The following is a 23,879-nucleotide window of genomic DNA, read 5'->3' on the forward strand; positions in this document are numbered from 1 at the left end:
AATCCTCTTATAGGCATATACTCGACCAGAGCGGTTTAAACTCTGTCCGTAATTCCTGTGTCCATCATACTGGAAATAAATGATGGCAGTTCATTATCTAAGTGAGATGCTTGCGTGTCCTTCACGTACTCCCGTAACGCTACAGGAGAAAGGAGACCTACTGTTTAACGTGGAATCCGAATAACGTGTTGTTGCAGGCATATCTTAACAGCATTCCCAGGTGAAGGCTAGCGTAAAGGCAGATTGAAAAATTCTGGTGTCTGATCGGGATTCGATCTCGTGACCTTACGGTCTGTAAGCTCCCACTTTATTAGTAGACCACCAAACCCGACTTACTCTTCTGATGACTGTTGAGGGTAATACTGTTTTCGAAGAAATCTGAGTTTATATGTTCATATTTGTAGCTAATAATACGTTTCTATTCTCCGTGAAATCTAACAATGAGAGTTACAGTCAAGTTGCTTGGTTTCGTAGAGTCTTTACCAGACTTACTCATTAAAAACTATACAACTTTAAGCAGATGTCACTTAGCTAAGCGATGATTGGCGGCACGCTTTCTAGTGTCAAGTGATTTGTGATAATTGCGGTGACTAAATATTCATACAAGTTAAGGCGGTGAACATTTATTTTGTCACTAAAATGTTTCTAGATACGCAGCTATTGCGAACTATTTAGTATCAAAGTATCCACACACTCAGGATGATTTTAACAAATTTGACCATTGCTGAGAAAGCTTACGTTTCGCCAACGTGTCCCTTGAGGAACAGTAAATAGCACGGGAGGCGACAGCACTGATAACCTACGTTAAAATGAATCATTAACTTGTGTTCAGGTGCTAGAGGGTGTCCAGAGCATGTTAGACAGTAACATGATGAAAGTTATCGATGGTTCGCGGTAACTTCATGAAGGAGTTTGCACAAGTGAAAATTTTCCACTTTTTGAAAAATCGTAACGTGTAAGTTTATTTTGCTCAGATCACATCGTGTATCTGTTCTGAGGATCTCTCTCTCTCTCTCTCTCTCTCTCTCTCTCTCTCTCTCTCTCTCTCTCTGTGTGTGTGTGTGTGTGTGTGTGTGTGTGTGTGTGTGTGTGTGTGTGTGTCTTATCCTTGTTGAAGTAAGACGTGCCTAACTAAGTGGCATACAAATGTTATCGATATGGCAGATTTCGACGTATTAATTGGCCGGTAGGATGCACCGAGGATTAGTTGTAATAGGAGATTATGGCCGGTCGTTTAGTCAAACGGCCTTCAAATAATATTACTAACTCATTTTACATAGGGCAGCGTTTTAATGACATCGTACGATAAATATACTGAGCAAGGAGGCTGGATATGTCCACCATAATTGTAAGTTAACTGTTAAGATTGTTAATACCTTCGGACGTGAAAGTGATTTCTTTAATGGAAAAATTATGAATGTAATTACTTTCAGATTAGCGTTGGCGCATCTACAAATTTCTTGTGGTCACCTAGTGAAGGTGTTACAGTAGCTAATTATTCAGACCTATTAACAAAATGTTGATCATACATGTGTGCGTCGAACAATGCAACACGGTGAAATTCACTATGTACTTTCATACTGCTACACGCTATCGACTAAAGAATTATTCTTACTTCGTACCCATATTGTTCGGTTGTCCTTTCAGAAATGTGTGTTTTCGGAGCTGTACCAGGCTCACAAAAATTGTTGATACGTTAGAGAAGGATACTGAGTAGAATATTCGCAGTTAGGAGACTGTCAACTATATTCTTCACGCGCGTCAAGTATATTTCCTTACATATAAAAAAGAAAATGCGCCCTTGATGTATTCAAGAGATTTAAAGATGTAGGATATTGTCTTAAAAATTTGTTTTTCCAATCACCTTGAAACAAGTGCATCGTTTCATTCAGACAACTTATTTGCGACTACTGGCCATCTGTTCGATTTACTCAGTCTTAAGTGTGAACGCCAACACCAGACTGCTGGTTTTCCGTATCCGCTGAAGGAAGGATACATAGTTATATATTTATGTAACTTGAAACTGTCTATACAACACCCTCTTGGAAAATTCATTACTCGTGAATGAAACTGCATTGTTATTTATTTTCATTCATGTAATTAGACTTTGTGCAAAATGCACTGTATGCCCCATATCTGAGATTTTTTTCTGGTTCTCAATTAGTTGAAAATGATTCCCAGGTGATCTGTGTCTAATTTGGTTGATCCTTTTGTGTTTTTATTTTGCCGGTGCATCCTCGAAACATTGTGTGGTACGTCTTTTATCTTCATTTGGTATCTCTCTCGTGTAATATTTGGGACCGTAGATATCAGAAAAAGGAAACCTTTGCTAAATTAAGATCCCTGTAGCGATGCACTTCAGAGGGTGCTGTTCGGCGCACACCATTCTTTGACAGCTCGTTTTCAGATACGTGGTTTCGATCGCAAAGAGTACTCAGAACAAAGTCACGCATCTTATTCGGTCAGAGGTACGGCGATTCAGATCCATGTTTCACATAACACTGACGTAAATAAAAGTCTCTCAAAAAAAAAGAAAAAAGTTCAGATGGCTCTGAGCACTATGGGACTTAACTGCTGAGGTCATCAGTCCCCTAGAACTTTAAACCTAACTAACCTAAGGACACCACACACATCCACGCCCGAGGCACGATTCGAACCTGCGGCCGTAGCGGTCACGCGGCTCTAGACTGTAGCGCCTAGAACCGCTCGGCCACTCCTGCCGGCAAAATTCTCTCGTTCTTATCAGTAACACTGTTGCGCAGTAACTGTATTTACTCTATAGATTGCTGTATATTGTGACACTCTGACACTGGAAGAAAGACCGGAGTTTGAAACTACAATGTGCTAAATCGTTAGGGAAGATTACAGTACGCCATCAGTTTTCTGAAATCCTTGCGTAGCCACTCCAACACTTAACGATATCAATATGAAAAGAACTCCATCGCCATCTTGCATAATATTCGACATGTTTAAGACTTCTTCGGTTTTTCGTCGGTGTACACAGAGTGATTTCAGAACAGAAACCAGTGACAATAACGGGCGTCGGAAGTTGTTGTATTTCATGAAGATTCATTTGTTGACAGCCAAAAGCCGTCACACATCAAAAGTCTGCACAGCGACGTTGCTTGACCTTTACCTCGCAAACTCGCATGCAAAAACACTTATGTATTGCAAGACGGAAAGGAATTGCGGTTGAAATGTTTAATATATAGATGTCTAAATAGACGTTTTGTGCAATGTCATATGTTCGCTCGCGATGGTATGAGAAAGTGTGCTGTATGTTGTCTACGCCACGTAGAGAATTAAAGAATATCAATAAGCCGTTAGTGTTAAACTTAATTTTCACGGATGCAGTAATTGGGACTGTGTAGTCTGTAGTGAACGAGTATGTTAGCTGTCATTTTTTTTTTTTTTTCAGTTTTCATTGTTACCATGGGTCTTCTTCTCAAATACAGTCTTTGTTGAAAACTTTGCGGACAGATATCTCATACGAAGACCAAGGAAATGGTCCACTTAAACGTATGTCCGAAAATTCTTCGTTTTGAGTTACGTATCAATTACTGTTAAAGAAGGAGTCATCTTTTATCTACCAGTGGATGAAGAGGTGAGTTACCCGACAAATGTTCCATTTTAGCCACTGCTAGATATTCATTTTCTAAGCAAGTAGCGACCATTATACAGAGCCATACTTACAATAATGGGCGGTAGGCTGGACAGAGGTATCAGACTAAGACACTAGAGTTATCTCTACCGTTGTGTTGTTGAAACAGAATACGTAGTACCACAAAACTGGGATCGATGTAGAGTAGATTTCGGTGGCACGCGTGACCAGAAAGAATAATTCAACAGCCAGACGAAGAAGATTCAAGTGTCATCACGTATGTCTTCGCAGCATGTAGTACTTGTCAACAGGGCCGCATGGAGGATACTTCGCTAGCAACTTGTGTATCCAGTCATCTTCGTGAATGAATTGAAGTGAGCGAAGAAAATTTTATAATTCATTTTTAGTTCGTAGCTAGAACACTTCGTTACATTTTCTTCAAGCAATAATTCGGAAACGAAAGGCTTTCGGACATACGTTTATGTGGACTACTTTATGTTTTGATGGGTGGATACCTTCCCCAGAGCTTGTAAACATATTACTGACACACTCCACAAGAATAACAAATACTGATGACGCTAAAATTCTGATATTGAAATTGTAAATCGTACTACTTTTACAATTTTAGTCCGAGTTCCAGATTCCTTTTCCTCCAATACATACAATCAACACTCGCTTACTGTTTGCTTGTTATTCTACTGTCCGTAATATGTAATTTAGAATTGCGCTTGTCAGTCATACATTGTTACCCATTTAATTCCTGTCACCATTTTTGAACTCCGAAGAAATGAAGATATTCACATGAATAAGATCGCCCACCCAACACTGGCATATGTATCGCTGTTTCCAATGATACGTTCATGCGCCAGTTATATCGGTCGCAAATGTCTAGGAAGAGATGCGTTTATTCTGCGTTCATCTGCTCTAGAGCACGCAAGATTGGAAAAACGATCCAATTCATGCACAGTTACGATTACCGCGTTGGGTTGGTATTCATGCGTATGTATTTCTTGGCCATAGTTTCTCCGTATCTCACAATACAAGACATTTCGATGGGCCGCAGTAATAAATTTCAACATTTTTCACTTTTTGGCATAGCTGCTTTCATGACAGCAATGTTGGTGTTCTAAGAATGTAAATTGACACTTGGCAAAGAGGAACAGTCCCAAAAACTATAACATTCTAAAGACCATCGAAATTTATTTCCGTGATCACAGCAGCCAATCTCCGTGTGTCCGGGTGATAAGTGAAAGTACAGCATCCATTGTGTGAAACTTTTTAAACAAAGGTGATGACTAGTGATCATTTATCATGAACTATTTGAGACTCTCGTTTCTGTACGGTGATTACCAGAGAATGTTGAACTGTCTAACGTACACCGTCCGTCCAAAAATTACGAGACTGAGTTTATTCCTTGCGTTTATACGTCTGCGCAGCAAACTACGGTGGCAGCTTGAAGTAGCATTGCAAACGACAAATGTAAATTCGAGTTAGCTGTTAGCAGGCAGTGTTAAGTAGTGCGTGTGTGACCGTAGTGTTTCAACGTTGTTTCGTCACATATATTGGATCAACATCTCCAAATTAAATGGTCAAGACAGTCTCCAGAATGTTTTGAAGAAGAAAAGAGTTTGTGTTAAATTTGTCGCACACAGCTTCACTAACTGCTATGGACGCCTGCCGCACCTTGATTGAAATGCAAAACGCGAACAGTTCTTTTCTAGAAAAATCATCACGGGCGATTAGACATGGTGTTATCAATATGAACCTGCCACAAAACGACAAAGTGCAGAAATTAACATGAAGGATCAACGCTTAGACGACTTAACCGGTATTCAAACCAATGTAAGGTGCGAGTTGGATATCATCACAAAGAAGTAGTGTTATGACAGTTTCATATGGCTGTATGAACGTTCTGTGTCTTGTTCGCATGTGGAAGGTGACTGTGTGGAGCATCTGAAGCATTATAACCGGCAACTTTTCTTTGTTTTCTATTAACCCACTCTCGAAACTTTTTGTATGTAAAAAGATATGCCTGTAATCTGAGAAAAAAAGTGCGAAATTGATAGAGCTTCTGCTTTTCCATAGCAATACAAGTGGGAATATAATATGACCAGGAATGTCAAGGGAGTAATTCCATACGTTAAAACTATAATTTTAATGTTGTTTCACCCCGTTATATCCGATAAGGCGTGGGTTTTGTGTGTGTGTGTGTGTGTGTGTGTGTGTGTGTGTGTGTGTGTCACCGACACAAAGGTGTGCTTGCTTCTTGGGAGTCTTTAATCATGTCACTTCGTAATCCCAATGCGGCCAAGTCACTTACTGTTGGGGTAGGGAAAATTGTGTCACGTACTTTTTAGAGAATTGCAGAGCAGTTATGTGGCTGTCAAAACAGCTCAGTCTTTATGATAAAAGAGGATCTGCGCAATATCACTGACTATAGCATGAGTAACACGCTTACTTTCCAGTGGCAAGTTTTATATGCTAGTCCTCATTGTACTGAGATTCTTGTTAGATAAGAAAATCAACCAAATCTGTCTGCAACTCACTGCCTTCCGTCTCTGATATTAGGAAGTTGTAAAAGAAGGTACACACATTAAGCTGAAGGTAAGGGACTGCGCAGATCTTAGTTCTGAGTTTTTGCATCGTATGTTGTGACAGAATGGGTGTATTAAATTTCCAGTTTATGTGGTCCGCAAAAAGTAATTTCGCATTACCATTTCTTAGCTTTCGTTCTTTTGAGTTTTCCCCACATATACTGCGGTGCCTAAACATTTTTTTTTAAAAATCCTAGTGAAGAATACATCATGGTTGCAATTGTTTACATATTTTCTGTTCCTTCCACTCCATCTACAATGGGTCGGTAATGTTTTTGATTTTGTCTTTTAAGAATTTTTATCTGGATTTTCACGTCGTGATTTAATAGCATCACGACGCGAAAATCCAGATTCTTCGATAACAGGTCTGTAATAACATTGGTCTAGTGCGGCAGCTGGTGAGTAACGTCTGGCCGCACTGTAGGCAAACGCAGCGTACAGCGCATGCGCAGCAGAGCCGCTCTGCGATTTTCGCCAGAGGGAGTTTGAATATGGCACCATCTATCTGCAAATCGCGCGCGTGTTATAGAAACGGGGCGCAGACGTGCGGATACTGTCAGTCGTACCTAGCCACCAGCAAGGTTGAACCACCTGAAGATGTCGGACAGTTGCTTCGAGGAAAATATTGTGGAATTTGCACTACGTGATCCGGCGGCAAACCCGTGAAGACTATTTACAAAATTATACAGATTTTTTATGTTTGTGTATGTAAACATACTTGCAGCAAAAATAATTGGTTTGCTTGTATAAAAGGGCAGAAGTTACACAATCAACTAATCTTTATTACGTTTAAAATATAATTTATATTGTGCAAGGCGCAATGAACGATGTGCGGTTCTGATTATGTCAAAAAAGGGTTATCGGCTCCCATTTTCTCTCTTACACATTCATTCATGTTACGCCCCTAACAATTCTACCAGTATTACCGGTAATCTTAATCTTACCATTTACTACGTGATTTATGTAGTATACTAAACCACCAAACCGTAGTTTTTGAAATGCGATTTCCTATTAGATAAGAACTTAAAGTTCACATTTCAAAGACATTTGTGCGAACTAGAATAATAGTTCATACTGAAGTCAGTGGCCGCTCAAAACGAAAAATTCACTACTATCTCGCAAACGACTGACAGGGATGTTTTGCTTCCAGTGCCGTATACTTTCCGCCCTGTCAGTTTTCGAGTTATGATCCACTGTATGAACGGAGAATTGTGGAAGCAACAAACAGTGTTGCCCGCAGGTGTCAAGGTTTCTGTGCAGTATTCCTTAGATGAACCTTCATGATGCTTTCTTGTCCGTATACCAAAACTGCCACTCTCCGCAATCGGCGAACGTCTTCTGCCTTTGTACCGTGCGCGCAGAACCATCACTTCATTTTAGCCCGAGAGATGCTGACGGGTTGTGTTTTTTTTGTTGTGCAGGGAAATATCGACCATCCATGCGAGAGGCGGCATCCGCATTCGCGAGCCGTGGTACGAGAACTCGGCGCGCTGGGACGCCGATCACCACGACCAGGCCATAGGGTGAGTACTTGCGTAACGCGCGCCTGGCTAGCTGGCCGCCCGCTGTACACTTCTCTCTGCGTCCAAGTGGCCGTCTCACGAGCTGCGCGCCGCTCTTACGTTACGAGGTGCAGATCTTAACACCTGAAACCATTCAGTGTTTCTATTAATATATTCTGCAAACTGAAGTTCGCCACTGCATGGAAGTGGAACGTTGTTGTTGTTGTGGTCTTCAGTCCTGAGACTGGTTTGATGCAGCTCTCCATGCTACTCTGCCCTGTACAAGCTTCATCTCCCAGTACCTACTGCACCCTACATCCTTCTGAATCTGCTTAGGGTATTATTCTCTTGGTCTCCCTCTACGATTTTTACCCTCCACGCTGCCCTCTAATGCTAAATTTGTGATCCCTTGATGCCCCAGAAAATGTCCTACCAACCGGTCCCTTCTTCTTGTCAAGTTGTGCCACAAATTCCTCCCCAATTCTATTCAATACCTCCTCATTAGTTATGTGATATACCCATATAATCTTCAGCATTTTTCTGTAGCACCACATTTCGAAAGCTTCTATTCTCTTCTTGTCCAAACTATTTATCGTTCATGTTTCACTTCCATACATGGCTACACTCCATACAAATACTTTCAGAAACGACTTCCTGACACTTAAATCTATACTCGATGTTAACAAATTTCTCTTCTTCAGAAATGCTTTCCTTGCCATTGCCAGTCTACATTTTATATCCCCTCTACTTCGACCATCATCAGTTATTTTACTCTCCAAATAGCAAAACTCCTTTACTACTTTAAGCGTCTCATTTCCTAATATAATGCCGTCAGCATCACCCGACTTAATTCGACTACACTCCATTATACTCGTTTTGCTTTTGTTGATGTTCATCTTATATCCTCCTTTCAAGACACTGTCCATTCCGTTCAACTGCTCTTCCAAGTCCTTTGCTGTCTCTGACAGAATTACAATGTCATCGGCGAACCTCAACGTTTTTATTTCTTCTCCATGGACTGTAATACATACTCCGAATTTTTCTTTTGTTTCCTTTACTGCTTGCTCAATATACAGATTGAATAACATCGGGGATAGGCTACACCCCTGTCTCGCTCCCTTCCCAATCACTGCTTCTCATTCATGACCCTCGACTCTTATAACTGCCATCTGGTTTCTGTACAAATTGTAAATAGCCTTTCGCTCCCTGTATTTTACCCCTGCCACCTTCAGAATTTGAAAGAGAGTATTCCAGTCAACATTGTCAAAAGCTTTCTCTAAGTCTACTAATGCTAGAAATGAGTGGGACATACATGTTAGGAACTTAAGAAAGAAAATATAAAATTGCGTACTACTGAGAAGTGATGTTGGCAGTGGGATTTATGCTCCACTAAAAAATAGACGAGCAAAACTTTGCTTCCGCCGGTATGCAAGAGACGGCAGTAGCGGAAAGTGGGGTTCAGGTGGTTGGTCATAGGTGTAATAGAATAAGCTTAGACGTCTGTAGTGATTGGATCACAAGGTCATCCTCGATTAAGTACGTCAACTTACGTAACCATTTCTTGCCATTTGCGGGAAGCTTTAATTTTATGCTTTAACATGAAGAAATCTGAGGCTGTGGCTTTTAAAATGCTGGGTGTGGATGGAACTATTAGTGGAAGAACGTGCAGAGGATATTTTCAACGCCTTCAGAACGGTGATTTAGATGTCGAAGACCGGCATGACGGAGGAAGACAGAATGTTTTCGTAGCCACTGAAACAGACAATGACAGTCACCGGACATCATTATCGAAAGCAGTTGAAGCGTTCGAGCCCAACACGGAAACACAAACGGCCACAATACAGCGATAGGCACGTAAAGGTAATTTTGCAGCAGCTCAGTGCTCGACCCCATGTCGCAAAACCAGTCAAAATATTCATGGAAACGTTGAAATGAGAAGTCCTATCCCTCCCGCCGTATTCTCCATATGTTGCTGTCTCAGACTACCACCTTCTTCGATCAGTGGCATACAGTCTGGCTGACCAGCTCTTCCGATCATATGAACAAGTGAAGAATTGAATCGATTCGTGGATCCCCACAAAAGACGCCCAGTTCTTCCGCCACGGGATTAGTGTGCTGTCCGAAAGATGGTAGAATGTAGTGGCCAGCAATGGGCAATACTACGAATCATATTTTTGTAAATTTTTCACAATAAAAACCAGCTTCGAGAAAAAACGTCGGAAGCAAAGTTGTTGACCTAGTATTATTTGGTAAACTTCGACGACAGTCGAATGTCGATTTTACAATTTCACTGCGCAAATAAAATAATTTGGTAAAGTTAAAAAAGTACAGAAAATAAGTAGACGGGACAGATACGAGATTTGGGAAACAAGTAGATGTAAACTGGTTAACATAGAAAGTGGGACTACGTGCTGTGTGGCTCAATCCACAGGAAAAAAAAGCAGGGGAAAACGAAGAGTAGATCATGCAAATAGATTTTGAGAGTGATGGATATACTAACTGTGCAGACATCAAAAAATTATCGCATGACAGAGAGAGCTTCAGGACGTATCAATCCAGTAAAAATAACGCGAAATACACGTACGAGCACGCGTCTTACGTTGAGGTATTGGGGCAAGAAAGAAGAAAATAGGATAATAATGTATGTAAGTTGTAACGCATCCAGTGCATACTTGTAAACGCAGGAACGGGGACTGCATCTTTAAAGACTGTGTGCCTAAAACCTCACTATCCAGATTTTCCCGCGGCGGTTGCTCTTCTCTCCTTGCATTAACATTATTAATTATTATTGTTATTATCCAACAGGATGCGGTGCCACTCACACAAGTAATCTCACCTCAGTGCGACAGAATTCTGTATATTCTGTTGAACACTCACAATTAATCTAATTCCCTAACTGGCGTAGTCGGTTTTTGCGTTCCAACCACGTTATTGTTGAAGGAATATTATCCAACTCAGAAATATGCAACACAGAACGCATATGAAATTCACTGTTCAAAAGGTGCTTTATATTTCGACGAAAACCACAGTTCTTCTGGTCACTACTAAGGAGTTCCTTCGTTCATTGCACGAGGGTGCGCGTGACCCAAGCGCGACGCGGATGTTTCAGAAAGTCAGTGTGTGACATCCGAACCGAGGAAGTACCTGCACTCGCGATATTCAGACAGTCAAACCATACATGTTTCTTTTACTTGGAGATTGTAATTTGAGCCAATCTAGCCCACGTTATCTTCTAACAGTCCCGACGCGGTTGATTATTCACCTTCCGACATGACATACGAGATAGAAAATAGTCACCTTTTGGATAACTATTAATATTAAATCGCGAACACTGATATGAAATGTACAACTTGCGTGGGAAACATTGTTAATTACATCGCAATAACTTGAAAAATGCGTGTTGCAGCCATGGTATCAATACTGCCCACAGTAACCAAGCTACCACTCAAATGATGCGCTTTACTCTCGCCGGAGAGGCGACTTTAAATATGTTAGCGATACAACAGTACGCTCAGAAAGTGTAATCTCGCAGTATTATTAAAAGAAAATTTTACAATCTCACTACCTAGAGCGTTACAAGACGGTTCAGTTGAAGGGAGGCCGGTCGTTGTGGCCGAGCGGTTCTAGGCGCTTCAGTCTGGAACTGCGTGACCGCTACGGTCGCAGGCTCGAATCCTGCCTCGGACATGGATGTGTGTGATGTCCTTGGGTTTGTTAAGCTTAAGTAGTTCTAAGTTCTAGGGGACTGATGACCTCAGATGTTAAGTCGCATAGTTCTCAGAGCCATATGATCCATTTGAAGAAATGAGGAAGAAATCTGAAGTTTTGTAAGCATGACAACAGGATCTTAATGTAAAACGAGTGCAGTAGATTGCAAAAGAACACTTTCACATAATAGTAAAATCAGTAGATGACACTGGAAATATTGACAGAATGTAGAAAAAGATTGTCATTTGTTTATAAGACATGTCATCGTCATGTGAAGCAGACATGACGATCATAACTTTTAATTGTCTTGATCGAAATGTAATCCAATAACAAGCAGATGATCACCGATTTCTGTTGGTTAGTAACCATCCACAGATTTACAGAAAAGTTGTATTTCGGTTACTGTGGAAACCGCGTAACAGTGATTGAAAACAAATCTTTTCAGGAGTATTAAAACATTTAAAATAGTGAAAACCCTATTATGTATGCACTGTAATTGCTACTCGAATACATTGTTAATTACCACAACATCGTCATTAAGAGTAACTTGTCAGTGTCTAGAGATTGGTCAGAGCATGATTGTTAGCGTGCAAAACCTGTAGGAGATTAATCTCTGTATGTACTATTGCGTGACCACCGTAGCTTGCCAGATATGACTGACAGCTGGTGCACAAAGACCCACAGTTACAATTTTGATAAACAAACAGAAAGAAAGAACAACGTTATCGTGACACAAAGCTACGGAGACAAGCACAAAACGTACACTAAAGCGGTAATCTCTGTAATTATAAAATTCGTAAAAATCCTGTCAAGATTAACTAATTATCAAACGGTAGCTATCTAAAACAATGGGTGAACTCAGATACCATCTTTGTTCGCTCGATTAAGTGGTGCAGCCAAAATAAAAGTAACAAAGAAACGATATTGTAACGTTTAAGTTTACGAAGTTTTGCTTTTAATCGACTTCACACTTTCGCTCCCCACCTTCCCAACTTTCCCGACTGGTAATCTGGTAATATCTCCATCCATTTCAAAATTGCTGGTCTTTGAGTGCTTCTTAAATGCATCAGTAATTCTGGTACGTTGCTGTTATTTACCTCCATAGAACTCGCAGACGTAACATCACACGAACTTGGTTTAAGTTTTTCAAACGCTTTAGCCATGAATTTTAATGTCTGTAATATATTTTACACTAGATCTTATCGTTCTATATGTAGAGAAAGGAATGTGTAGAAAGTAAATAAGATGGCAACACTCTAATGAATGACTAGGGGGTTACATCAGTTGGTTTATCAGTCGTAGCCCACTTTATTCCGGCTTGTGGCAGACAGTGAAGTATTGCTCGATCACTTCCATATTGTACAGGGGATAGGCAAAATAATGCACCGATTCATACAGCCAGTACAGTAAAATCGTTGTATGAGGAATATGCAACTGAACTGCAGCGTTTTCCCTGGCCAGCACAGTACCTGGACTTGAAAATTATCGAACCCTTGTGGGTGGTATTGGATCGCAGACTCCGGAGCAGATTTCCGCCTCCCTCGTCAGTATAGGAGTTTGAAGGGGTTCTGATTCAAGAGTGGCATAACATTCCACTGGAGACTATACAATCATTATATACCAGTATTCCAAGAAGTATCGCAACTGTATTACGGGCATATGGGGGTCCAACCCTTTATTAGTAAACCATTCCCAAGTAAGTACAGGTCTTCACATTATTTTGCTTATCCCCTGTACACTGTCCTCCGGTATAGAGTTGATTCCTTCGAAGCGAACACACATTGGAATGAAGTATCTGTTATCTGCCATTCACACTGCGTAAAATTTTAACATCGTGATGTTACGACGGAAGCCCTTGGCTCGTAACGCGATGACGGTAAATTTGAAGTGTTTGGTACGTGCATGGAAAATGTTGTATTTAGTTGTGTCAGGAATCGTGTCCAATGTGATTTTAATGTGCCAAATTACACTGGATCCGTTGCAAATATTTTTTTGTCAGCTTCATTAATACACTAAAAGGAATGTGTGTTCAGAAGTTCTTTTCTGAAAATATTTTTAAACAGAAAGTTCTATGACATTTTTTAACTGCGGGTTCAACGTGCGGATTACATACGAGTGCAAATAATTGTTTGTACCGCACTCAGAGTATTGCACAGGTTTTAACTATACTTGTCCTGTGAAGTGGTGTGATTTAGGGCTAATCTCTTTGGTATTGAGTGCCCCAGTCGAAAATGACAAACACCACTACCACATCAATTTATAGAAGGCTTGATAACACACACTTTGACGAAAACTGGCTCGGGAACGTAGCAAGCCGTAAACCGAAAGGAGTTGGCAATGCAGCCGAACCTAGAGTGGAGAAGACCCTCTATATATGACAAATGCGAAAGTTTGTCCGTAAGTATGTTTGTTACTTTTTCACACTGAAACGGCAGGGCGGATTTCGAAGGACTCTGGAGTAGAATTAACTTATACCCTGAATTTACAGGCTCCTTTTAAAAATGTGTAGTACAAGATATTTATTGATTTGAAGCATATAACGCGAAATGTGGAACAACAATTAGTCTCAGAAAAAGCAATTTACTAATTGACTTTTCAACTGTGTCGTATTGTGAAAATTCCTTTATTGTTTAATATGTCCTATATAATACGATTCAGTGTAATGAATACAATGCTTATACAATCCTCAAAGTGTTTAATACCTATTTCCATACAAACCCGTTGCATTTTAGCCGCTGAGCGTGAGGCGTATCTAATTTCTTCTGAGACGTTTGAAGCCTCGCAACGCGGCAGCATTCTCGCCTCCCACGCCCTGGTTCCCGGGTTCGATTCCCAGCGGGGTCAGGGATTTTCTCTGCCTGGTGATGACTATGTGTTGTGTGATGTCCTTAGGTTAGTTAGGTTTAAGTAGTTCTAAGTTCTAGGGGACTGATGACCATAGAAGTTAGGTCCCATAGTGCTCAGAGCCGTTTGAACCATTTTTTGAAGACTCACAACGGCGGTGTTATTTAAATGCTGTACGACAGAGAGGCGTTGTGCTTTAACGTGAAGAACGTGGTAGGCTGTTAGTGAGGTTGCATTTGATTATGATATGCGAGCGTACCCACTGCTAACAGCCTCGCACGTGAAGGAAGATGACGTTGATGCCCGTACATATATTATAAAATTTGCTTTGCACCAAACTGAGATATCGCTTATTTTCTTTCATCGTTGGCTTAGTATGTTTGTACTTCTTCACGCTGAAGCGACTGGACGGATTTAAGATGAACTTCGGACTGGAAATAGTCTTTACTCAGGGAAAAAAAAAATCGCTGTTCCCGTGGGATGGTCGGTGTGACTAATGTTCGCCTGGTGTGGGTAACATGATTAAAAAGTCATTCATTAAAGTTAACTATCAAATGAATGCATTAAGTTTAACGTAGAGATTAGTTTTTCCTGAAGTAAGCGAGCTAGTTATGAGCGATATGTATTGTCAGCTTCTCCCATCGTCTCAGATTTTTTTTTCGAACGGTCTACGGAGCCATAAATGGCTGGCGCCTCAATACCTCCAACAGATAAGGTTTGTGATGGCGCACGCGGGTGGTTAATGAGTTTCGGCGTTGATATTTCGGTACAAATAACTCTTTAACTGGTAGCAGCACAACTGGGAGCAGATAGTGAGGAAGTAAACGGTTCGGGAAATTTAGCGTTACTGGCAGAGTAGCAGATGTTGCCATGGGCTGCTCGGAGGCGCTGGGAGCCCTCAGCGCAGCGCTTCGCCTGGCGCGGCCTGTGCCGCAGCGGGCGGTCCGGCAGATGCGGCGCCAGGCTACCTGGACCGCAGCCACGCACTGGCGGGGCGTGGGGATTACCCAGCGACCCGCCCCCCTCCCCCCGCCATTCCCCGCGTCCACCATCCCATTGTCTCCCTCATCTCACACGGCGTCCGCAGCAACGGTTCAGTTTCTCTCGTGCGTTACTTCGGGACCCTACCGAACGAGTGGGCGCATTGGTGAGAGATCCACTCTCCTATCGAAGGACAGAAAGTCGAATCCCCTTTCGGCCTTTGCCATTTAGGTTTCCCTTAGTTTCTCCAAGATGATCAAGCCAATTCCTGCGTTTATTTCTGTAGAAAGGAATTCTTTGTTTTCCTTTCTAGCGTTTCAAACCACTAGCGTCTGCCGAACCTTAAAGACATGGTCGTCGACGAGACACTAAACAGCAACCTTCGCATTCCCTTACTTCGGGCCTTGAACTGCATGGTGATATAAAAGTCGCACAAATCAAAAAGTAATTAAATATGTACCTGTTTGGAATACGTATTTTATTTCATATATTCACACAAACACGTTGTTTATAACACATCCTCATAATGGATGCACCGTTCAGTAATACATGCAGAAGACCTTTTTCCTTGTTTGAGACCAGTTTGCGGAGCACGTTGATACTGATGCTGTTAGTCTCAGCTGCAATAGTAGCCTTCAGTTCCGTCAGTGTGTGTGGACTCAAAAGACCCTTCCTTTAAGGAATCCCCACGGGAGGCAGTCTGCAAACGTTAAACCGGGAGAACGTGGGGGCTATAATCCTTTAAAGATGATTCGATCCTCAAACAGTTCGATTAAGAAATGAGTTGTTTCGCTAGATGTATGACAATTGACACTGTCTTGCGGCAAGCAACAATAATGTTTATTTTTCTCAAAAAGCGAAATAAGCTAATTGTTAACATTTTAGAATCTTCATACTTTTTTTTTTTTTAAGGAAGTTCCTTAGTCCTTTATTGGGAACTCTACAGATTTCCCACCGTTACAGGTGCATCCTCAGGAGCTGGACTGTTAAATAAGGAGCATTTTTAGAATAGAATTTTGTAAACAGGAGAAAAAATTATAAAAGTTCTTAAAATATGTCATACGTGCATTGACTGAAAAATGATGCCATGACTAGCTCTCAAACAATCGGGAAGCTACGATGGCCCTTAGTTCACTTTCAAATCTAAAATGTTGATCAGTTATAGGCTGTTGTCAACAGAAAATTGGCGTTAAGTATTACTACGTGAATGTCAAACTGAACATATGGGCGATAATATCTAATGTAGAAAATAATCACAGCCATTAAAATTTGTGGCTAAAGCGCATGAAGAACTTTTAACAATGTTCGTGGCATGTAACGTCTGCGGGGTATATGAAAGTAAATAATAGCAACCTACCAGAAGTGCTGTTGCATTTAAGAATCACTCACCATTAAGCACTTGTGAAAACGTCGATTGTTTGTTATGCCAATGCTACGGACTGGCGACTGGTGGTGTTGTACTAGAAGCTCGTATTGACAAACGTTCATTCACAAATTGATACCATGAATCAAGCGATTCCTTGTGATGAAAAAGGAATGAACCTATAGTAAAACACAGCTTGCATTATGTGTGGCTGACCGTTATGGTAGACCAACGGCAAGTGCCATAAAATGAAAATAACAACCCTTTTTATTGCAGAGACGACTTAATAAAAAGCATAAAATAAGTAAAAGCATCCTATAATATGTGTTTACTGTGGCAGACGTAAAACTACTATGGGAAACATCCGCTGCACAGGTGTTGTAGGTTACATGCGGTAGGCTGGGTCCTGAGTAAAATAACCGGAATCGAGCTTGTCTTATGACAATGAAGAATCGCACATGCGCGTAATCATAGGCAGCTGGGGCCCTGTATAAGTGTAACTCATCAACAGCTGAAATATGGGCATCGTAATACAATGTGGTGGTAACAGGTGGTAACTTTGTATAATTACCTAGTAAAATTGGAGAGAACGCCAATATATGTGTGTTTTTCTTAGTAAAGTGTAACAAGGCGTTAATTATTGTTAGCTGTGAGTGCCCTACGCACAAAGTAGCATGTAAACTTTGTAATGTCTTGGTTCACAACATTGTTAACTGTATTTAAAGAAAATGGCCCTAATATTCGTCGACGCGTTATAGCACACGACACTCCAATTTTTTTCTGACAGTGTTGTGTTTCTGCGATTCTGTGAGTGTAAACAAATGACCGAAACCATGTACAGTACGCTAGAAGCTTTTTCTTCATTCTACAACTTCAACTGCTATACATTACTAACGTAATATGCACGAAATTGCAACTTCATAGCTCTCTGAGCAGTACCACACGAAATCTGAAGTTGAACAGAAAGTAGCTTGGAGTATTATGAAGGAGAACGCAGCGTCACATTCTTCACCTCACCCAGTTTAGCATCCTTCAAAATGGATAGTCCTTAGCTTCTCCTCATTTCTGTAACTAATTCATATTCGCCCAAATGAGAGATTAATCTCGTTAATATTAAATTTTCAGCACTGCAGTATCTGGAAATTTACCACTAAATGCGTATACGAACGACTGAAAAAATACAATTCAACGATGAAAATTCATTGCTATTGAGAAAAGGGCACTGTAGTACAGTAACAGGTCGTGTGACCTATACTCTTTAAATTGGCGTCTCGGTTTGTTGTTGGTCATATCTGTGGTGTTGCCTTGCGGTGGCTGATCGAATAAATCCAGTGCAACTTCTCATATAGACACTTCTAATTCCATGTGCGCGACTTTTCGATCCTACTGCATACTGAAACTCAAACTACGTCTCTCACTCAGAATCCTGATTTAGGCTAATTTTCATCCAAGTATCTTTCGTTTGCACTCTGTTCTGACAAGCACAGAATAAATTATAGCAACCAGTATCCACACGATGAAGAATATTTGTTTTACAGCAGTACTTTACATGCAATGAGTACGTTTATTACTGACTGTATGCTTACTAGCAGAAATGACAGAATCTCTTTTCGCGTAAAAAATACAAATCCACATAGAAGAATCGAAAGAATTCTCCTTCTTAGGCTGTAATGTTACAGAGGATGCCCAAAGCAAGGACTGGTGCATATGAAGAAAGCTGTCTTCAGTAAGAGAGGTTTGCTGGTGTTAAATATCGACGTGAAACTGAGGGTGAAGTTACTGAAAAAGTACGTCTATAGCACAGTATCCTATGAAAGTGGAAAAGGGAGCTTAAAGCACTGACAAGCAGTCAAAATGTGATTCAGAAGGATATTAAAAAATAAAGTGGAGGTAGTGAAACTAATAGAAGAATAAAGTTGAACACTTTTACCGCGAGTGGGCGGAGGGGTGAAGGGTCAGGTTATAAGGACATTTTCTGCGGCGTCCATGAACTTCCTTTACAATATTAGGAGCAGTAGAGAGGCAATAATTATATGTACCGATGAAGACCAGAGTACGCCAAACACGTTGCAGTGATTACGGAATTCTGTTTTAGGCTTCTGATCCTACGTAAAATAATTCAGGAGCTCGTCGACCAGTCTGTGGCAATAAGTACAGCAAAAGGAAAGCTGAAGTTTTAAATTTAGCTTTTAAAAAATCGTTAACGCAAAAGGAGTGTACAGAAATACCGACGTTTGACCGTCGCACTGTCTCCTGTGCAGAGGACAGTGAAATAGGCACCTTGGCGTTAAGAAGCTACTGAAAGAGCTGAAAACAAAAAACAGTTAAGTCGCCGGTTCCGGACGGAATCCCAATTCCGTTTTACTCTTCAGAATGTGTCCTTCATGTAGCTTGCATTTGTCACGAATCTCTCGCCTAGCGCAAGCCCCCAACCGACTGGAAAAAAGCGCATGTGACCCCTGAATGTAAGAAGGGTGAAAGAAAGCACTCGTAAAATTACAGGTCAATATCCTTAATATCGGTTTGCTGCAGAATTCTTGAGCATACGAGGTGTGCGGCCAGTGTGGCCGTGCGGTTCTAGGCGCTTCAGTCTGGAACCGCGTGACCGCTACGGTCGCAGGTTCGAATCCTGCCTCGGGCATGGATGTGTGTGATGTCCTTAGGTTAGTTAGGTTTAAGTAGTTCTAAGTTCTAGGGTACTGATGACCTCAGAAGTTAAGTCCCATAGTGCTCAGAGCCATTTGAACCATTTGCCATACGAGGTGTGTTCGAAAAAAAGCCAAACTTTTGTAATAATGTACGAACCGACAGAGAAAGAGCGCTGCGGCTATCGAGTGCGCGTAGCGGCGGTTTTAACCATCTATTTGTTCGCGCAATTCGCTCTTAACCGTTGGCATTTCGCTCTTGACCGTTAATAAGCTAGCTACAGCCGTTGACGGGAGCACGTGTAGAAGCACCTCATTGGATTCGTGCCAGGGATAATGAAAGAGCTTGAAAAATAACGTGTGTGTGTGTGTGTGTGTGTGTGTGTGTGTGTGTGTGTGTGTGTCAAACTTTCAGAGACACATTGGAAATGCTTCGCCAGGCATACAGGAAAGACTGTATGAATGGGTGAGCAAAGGGTTTCCCAGTCGAAAAAAAGGGCACGCATGAGTCAGTCAAAGATCAAAGTGATGTTGGTTGTGTTTCTTGACTACAAAGACGTTGTCCATCAGGACTTTGTACCACTCGGTCAGATGGTGAACAAGGACGCCTACCAGGAATCCTTGCGCACATGAGGGATGCTGTGCGTAGGAAGAGGCGTGAATTGTGGGAAAATCAGCCTTGGGTGTTGCATCATGACAATGCGCCGCCTCATACGTCACTCTTTCCTTGCCCGCAGCTGTCTAGCGAAACATCACATCATCGTTGTGCCCCATCCACAGTACTCTCCCGACTTAACTACAGCAGACTTTTTTCTGTTGCCTACACTTAAAACCACGTTGAAATGACTGTTTCCAAATCGTTGAGGAGAGTGAGAACAGTGCGACGAGAGAGCTGCGCGCCTTCCAAGAAAATGCGTTCCAGGAAGCTTTCTGAAAGTGGAAGAAAAATGGGAGCGGTATATTGCCAGTAGAGGGGACTAATTTGAGGAGACAGTGCATAAGATGTTCTACAATAAGCAATAAAGACGTTACAGCCACAGTTCTGTTTCTTTTCGAACACATTTTGTATTGTAAGTTCAAGTATAATAAATTTCCTTGAGACGAAAAATCTTCTATCCAGAAATAAGCAGGTACTTAGAAAGCATCTCTCACGCCGAACTGTTTTCCCTTTTCTCGTACGACGTTCTGCGAACCATGGGTGAATGGCAGCAGACCTATTCCCAGATTCCCGGAAAGCGTTCGATACAATATGACGTTTCGGACTATTAACGAAGATCCGAGCATACGGTATAATAGGTTTCCAGGTATGAGAGTGGCACGAAGACTTCTACTACTTAAGAACCCAGTACGTTGTTCTGAATGGCAAATGTTCATCAGAGACAAGGGTAAAGTCAAGAGTGCCTCAGGGAAGTGTGACAGGTCCGCTCTTCTTCCCTATATACATAAACTATCTACGGATACGGTAAGAAACAATCTACGACGGTTTGCTGATGAAGCTGTAGGAAGTGTCGTATTGAGTGGCTGTAGGAGAATACAGAATGACGGGCAGAATATCTGCTTGGTGCGATCAACGTTATCTTGCCCTAAACTTAGAATGACTATGAAAACAATTTTGTAATATTCGAATACACATTAGTGATGTGCTGTTTAGCACCATCAAGCCGATTAAATATCTAGGCGTAACATTGCAAAGTGACATGAGACAGAACGAGCACATAAGGAATGTGAGTGACCCACTTCGGTTTATTGAGACAATACTAGGAAAGCGTAACTCATCTATAAATGAGACACTAGTGCGGCCTACTTTTGAGTACTGCTCGAGTATTTGGCGTCCCCACCAGGTCGGATGAAAGCAAGACATCGAAGCAATTCGGACGTGCTGTTAGATTTGCTACTGGTGGTTTCGATCATTGTGGGAATATATATCCGTCAAGTCAAATGAGAATCCTTGGAGGGAAGACGACGTACTTTTCGTGAAATTCTGTTGACAACACTAAGTGCCTGGCAGAGGATTCTTCAAACCATTTTCACTTTATTTATCTATCTTTTATTCTTGAATGCACGCAAGAAAAACGAATATTTAAATCTTTCCGTGCGAGCTCTGATCTCTTATTTTCTTATTAATCTTTTCTCCGTATATAGGTGAATGTAAGTAAAATACTTCCGCATTCAGAGGAGAACGCAGAGTTTGAAATTTCGTGAGAAGGTATCGCCGCAACGAAACACGCCCTTGTTTTAATTATTGCCACCCCAATAATAATAATAATAATAATAATAATACAATAATTATGAAAAATCTCATTTAAAATGTCACGCTAAACTGTCAATAAAACGTTTTTGGTTATTAGTTTTCCACCAGAGGAAATGGGCTCACTTCGGGTTTTGGTACATGACCGTGGAAATGATCAAATCCTTGTTTCTGCGTCCGTATTAAGAGATTCTAAAAGTTTAATGAACTATTCATTAACTAATCATCACTTCCAATTACTTCAGATTTGCTTGGATTTCGTTTCACAGCCACAGTTTTAACATTTTCGCACTTTTGTGAAACGTTATTATTTCAGTAATCGTAATTATTTTTTATTTCCCCATCCACAGAATGGCAAGAAATTTCCATTTACTTTTTTTGGCACCTTTTCTAGTTTCAATTTAAGCAAGTACCACAATATACTACACCGTTTGAAAGATGCAGTTTCTGCCTCATTACTTTGAATCCCGTTTCTTGTTGCTAAGCCTTTATAATTATGACAATGCTTAATTTTTCCATCAAAATTTTCAAAGTCATGTTGCTAGCCTCAGAGTGGAGATAACTGCTGGTGAAATACGCTCTTGTGTAAATTTCTTCAAATGCTCGTATATCATAACCGACGTGTATGTACAGTCAGAGAAGTGATCTTGAGAAGGAAAATATCTTTATAAAACCAAACTCCTCCACTGGATGTCTCGGTGAGTCATCCTAGATTAGAAACACTGTCAGAGACACAGCGTTGCTTCGCTCAAGATAGACTTTGAGATTTGTGCTGTTAAACTTTTATAAAAGACCGGGGATATATTCCGATACATTGGCAGTTTTGAATGGTCGGAGATTCTGTGCGTGTTAGAATACATTGGTTTTTTCAGGTTCACATAACCAAGAATCGTGAGCAAAGTTGTTTTGTTTTCAGCCCTTTCGTCGTTGATTACTTACGTTGTAATCTTTTGCCTTCTTTAAGCAACCTACTATATTATAGGGTAACTGGCAGAAGTAAGTCCATAGAGATGAAGATCTGTCATAAGACGAGACAGAAAACGCCATGAAATACATCGAAACGCTGAATATTTTAAAACAACTTATTGTATCTCGTTTCATCACTTTCGTTTGTGCGATATATAGAAACTGCAGTGCAGTTTTTATGAAGAGACGGTGTTATGACTGTTACTGTCAATAAATATTACCGACTGTCTATGATAATCTACGGTTGTATGAAAAATGAAGGAACGGTAAAATTTTATTACATAAATATAATAATGTTTAACGCTATTAAGTTTTTGTAAGAGTAAAACAACGTAATCATGTGGCAAAAGAGAGGAAATGGTTCAAATGGCTCTGAGCACTATGGGACTCAACTGCTGTGGTCATCAGTCCCCTAGAACTTAGAACTACTTAAACCTAACTGACCTACGGACATCACACACATCCATGCCCGAGGCATGTTTCGAACCTGCGACCGTAGCAGCAGCGTGGCTCCAGACTGGAACGCCTAGAACCCCACGGCCAAAAAGAGAATAAAGCTAACTTCAGCAACAGATATTTAAGTGTGTCTAACAATGCAATGAAACTGCATAAATATGTCTGAAACGTTTCTTTCTTAATATACCATGTCCGCCCCCGGTAGCTGAGTGGTCAGAGCTACAGAATGTCAATCCTAAGGGCCTGGGTTCGATTCCCGGCTGGGTCGGAGATTTTCTCCGTTCGGGGACTGGGTGTTGTGTTGTCCTAATCATCATCATTTCATTCCCATCGAAGCGCAAGTCGCCGAAGTGGTGTCAAATCGAATGACTTGCGCCCGGCGAATGGTCTACCCGACGGGAGACCCTAGTCACACTACATTTATTTATTATTCTTAGTATTGATACTTGGGCAATGGGGAAAAAATGGAGAAGAGGCAGTTGGTAGCAACTAAAGTACGTGACGGTATTTAACTTGTCGAAGATGCCTTGTTATGCAGCTTTACATTTTAGCCGGTAAATTAGCAAAGATACGTTAAGTAAACGTTTCTAAATAACTTTCAGTCGATGCCTACAATCAATCTAAATGCAACGTAGAAATATCTGCATAACATCCGTCAGACAATGCAAATAGAAGGAACTGCAACTTTGAAATTGCTGAGTATGACGTCGTCATACACTTTCGACTGACAGGTGAGCTGTTATTCGTGAAACTAGTTGCAAATTGCAAAGAGAAAACTGTTCACCTCCATTATTTTCAATATTTTTTCGAACGTTTCAAGTATTATCGCCTGTTGTTATTCCTGGAGATCTGCAGATCAATTAATCGTTGTAAACCAAAAATTTACATGTCAAGATAACGATGTAACAATTGACATTACTCGCGGAAAAAAAACAATTAATTCCTGCGACGAAGTGACTGTTTACCCTTGT

General features: G+C 41.0%; 1 protein-coding gene across 1 annotated transcript in view; it reads left to right on the forward strand.

The window, feature by feature from the left end:
- The window catches only part of LOC124612779 (homeobox protein OTX1-like), a 172,622-nt gene that overhangs the window by 6,933 nt on the left and 141,810 nt on the right, over positions 1-23,879 (forward strand). The window contains exon 2 of the mRNA XM_047141174.1: positions 7,617-7,718. Coding sequence (XP_046997130.1) covers positions 7,617-7,718 — 102 coding nt within the window. The remainder of the gene's footprint in view (positions 1-7,616; positions 7,719-23,879) is intronic.

This window comes from Schistocerca americana, chromosome 4, assembly GCF_021461395.2.
Source record: "Schistocerca americana isolate TAMUIC-IGC-003095 chromosome 4, iqSchAmer2.1, whole genome shotgun sequence".
NCBI lineage: Eukaryota > Metazoa > Arthropoda > Insecta > Orthoptera > Acrididae > Schistocerca > Schistocerca americana.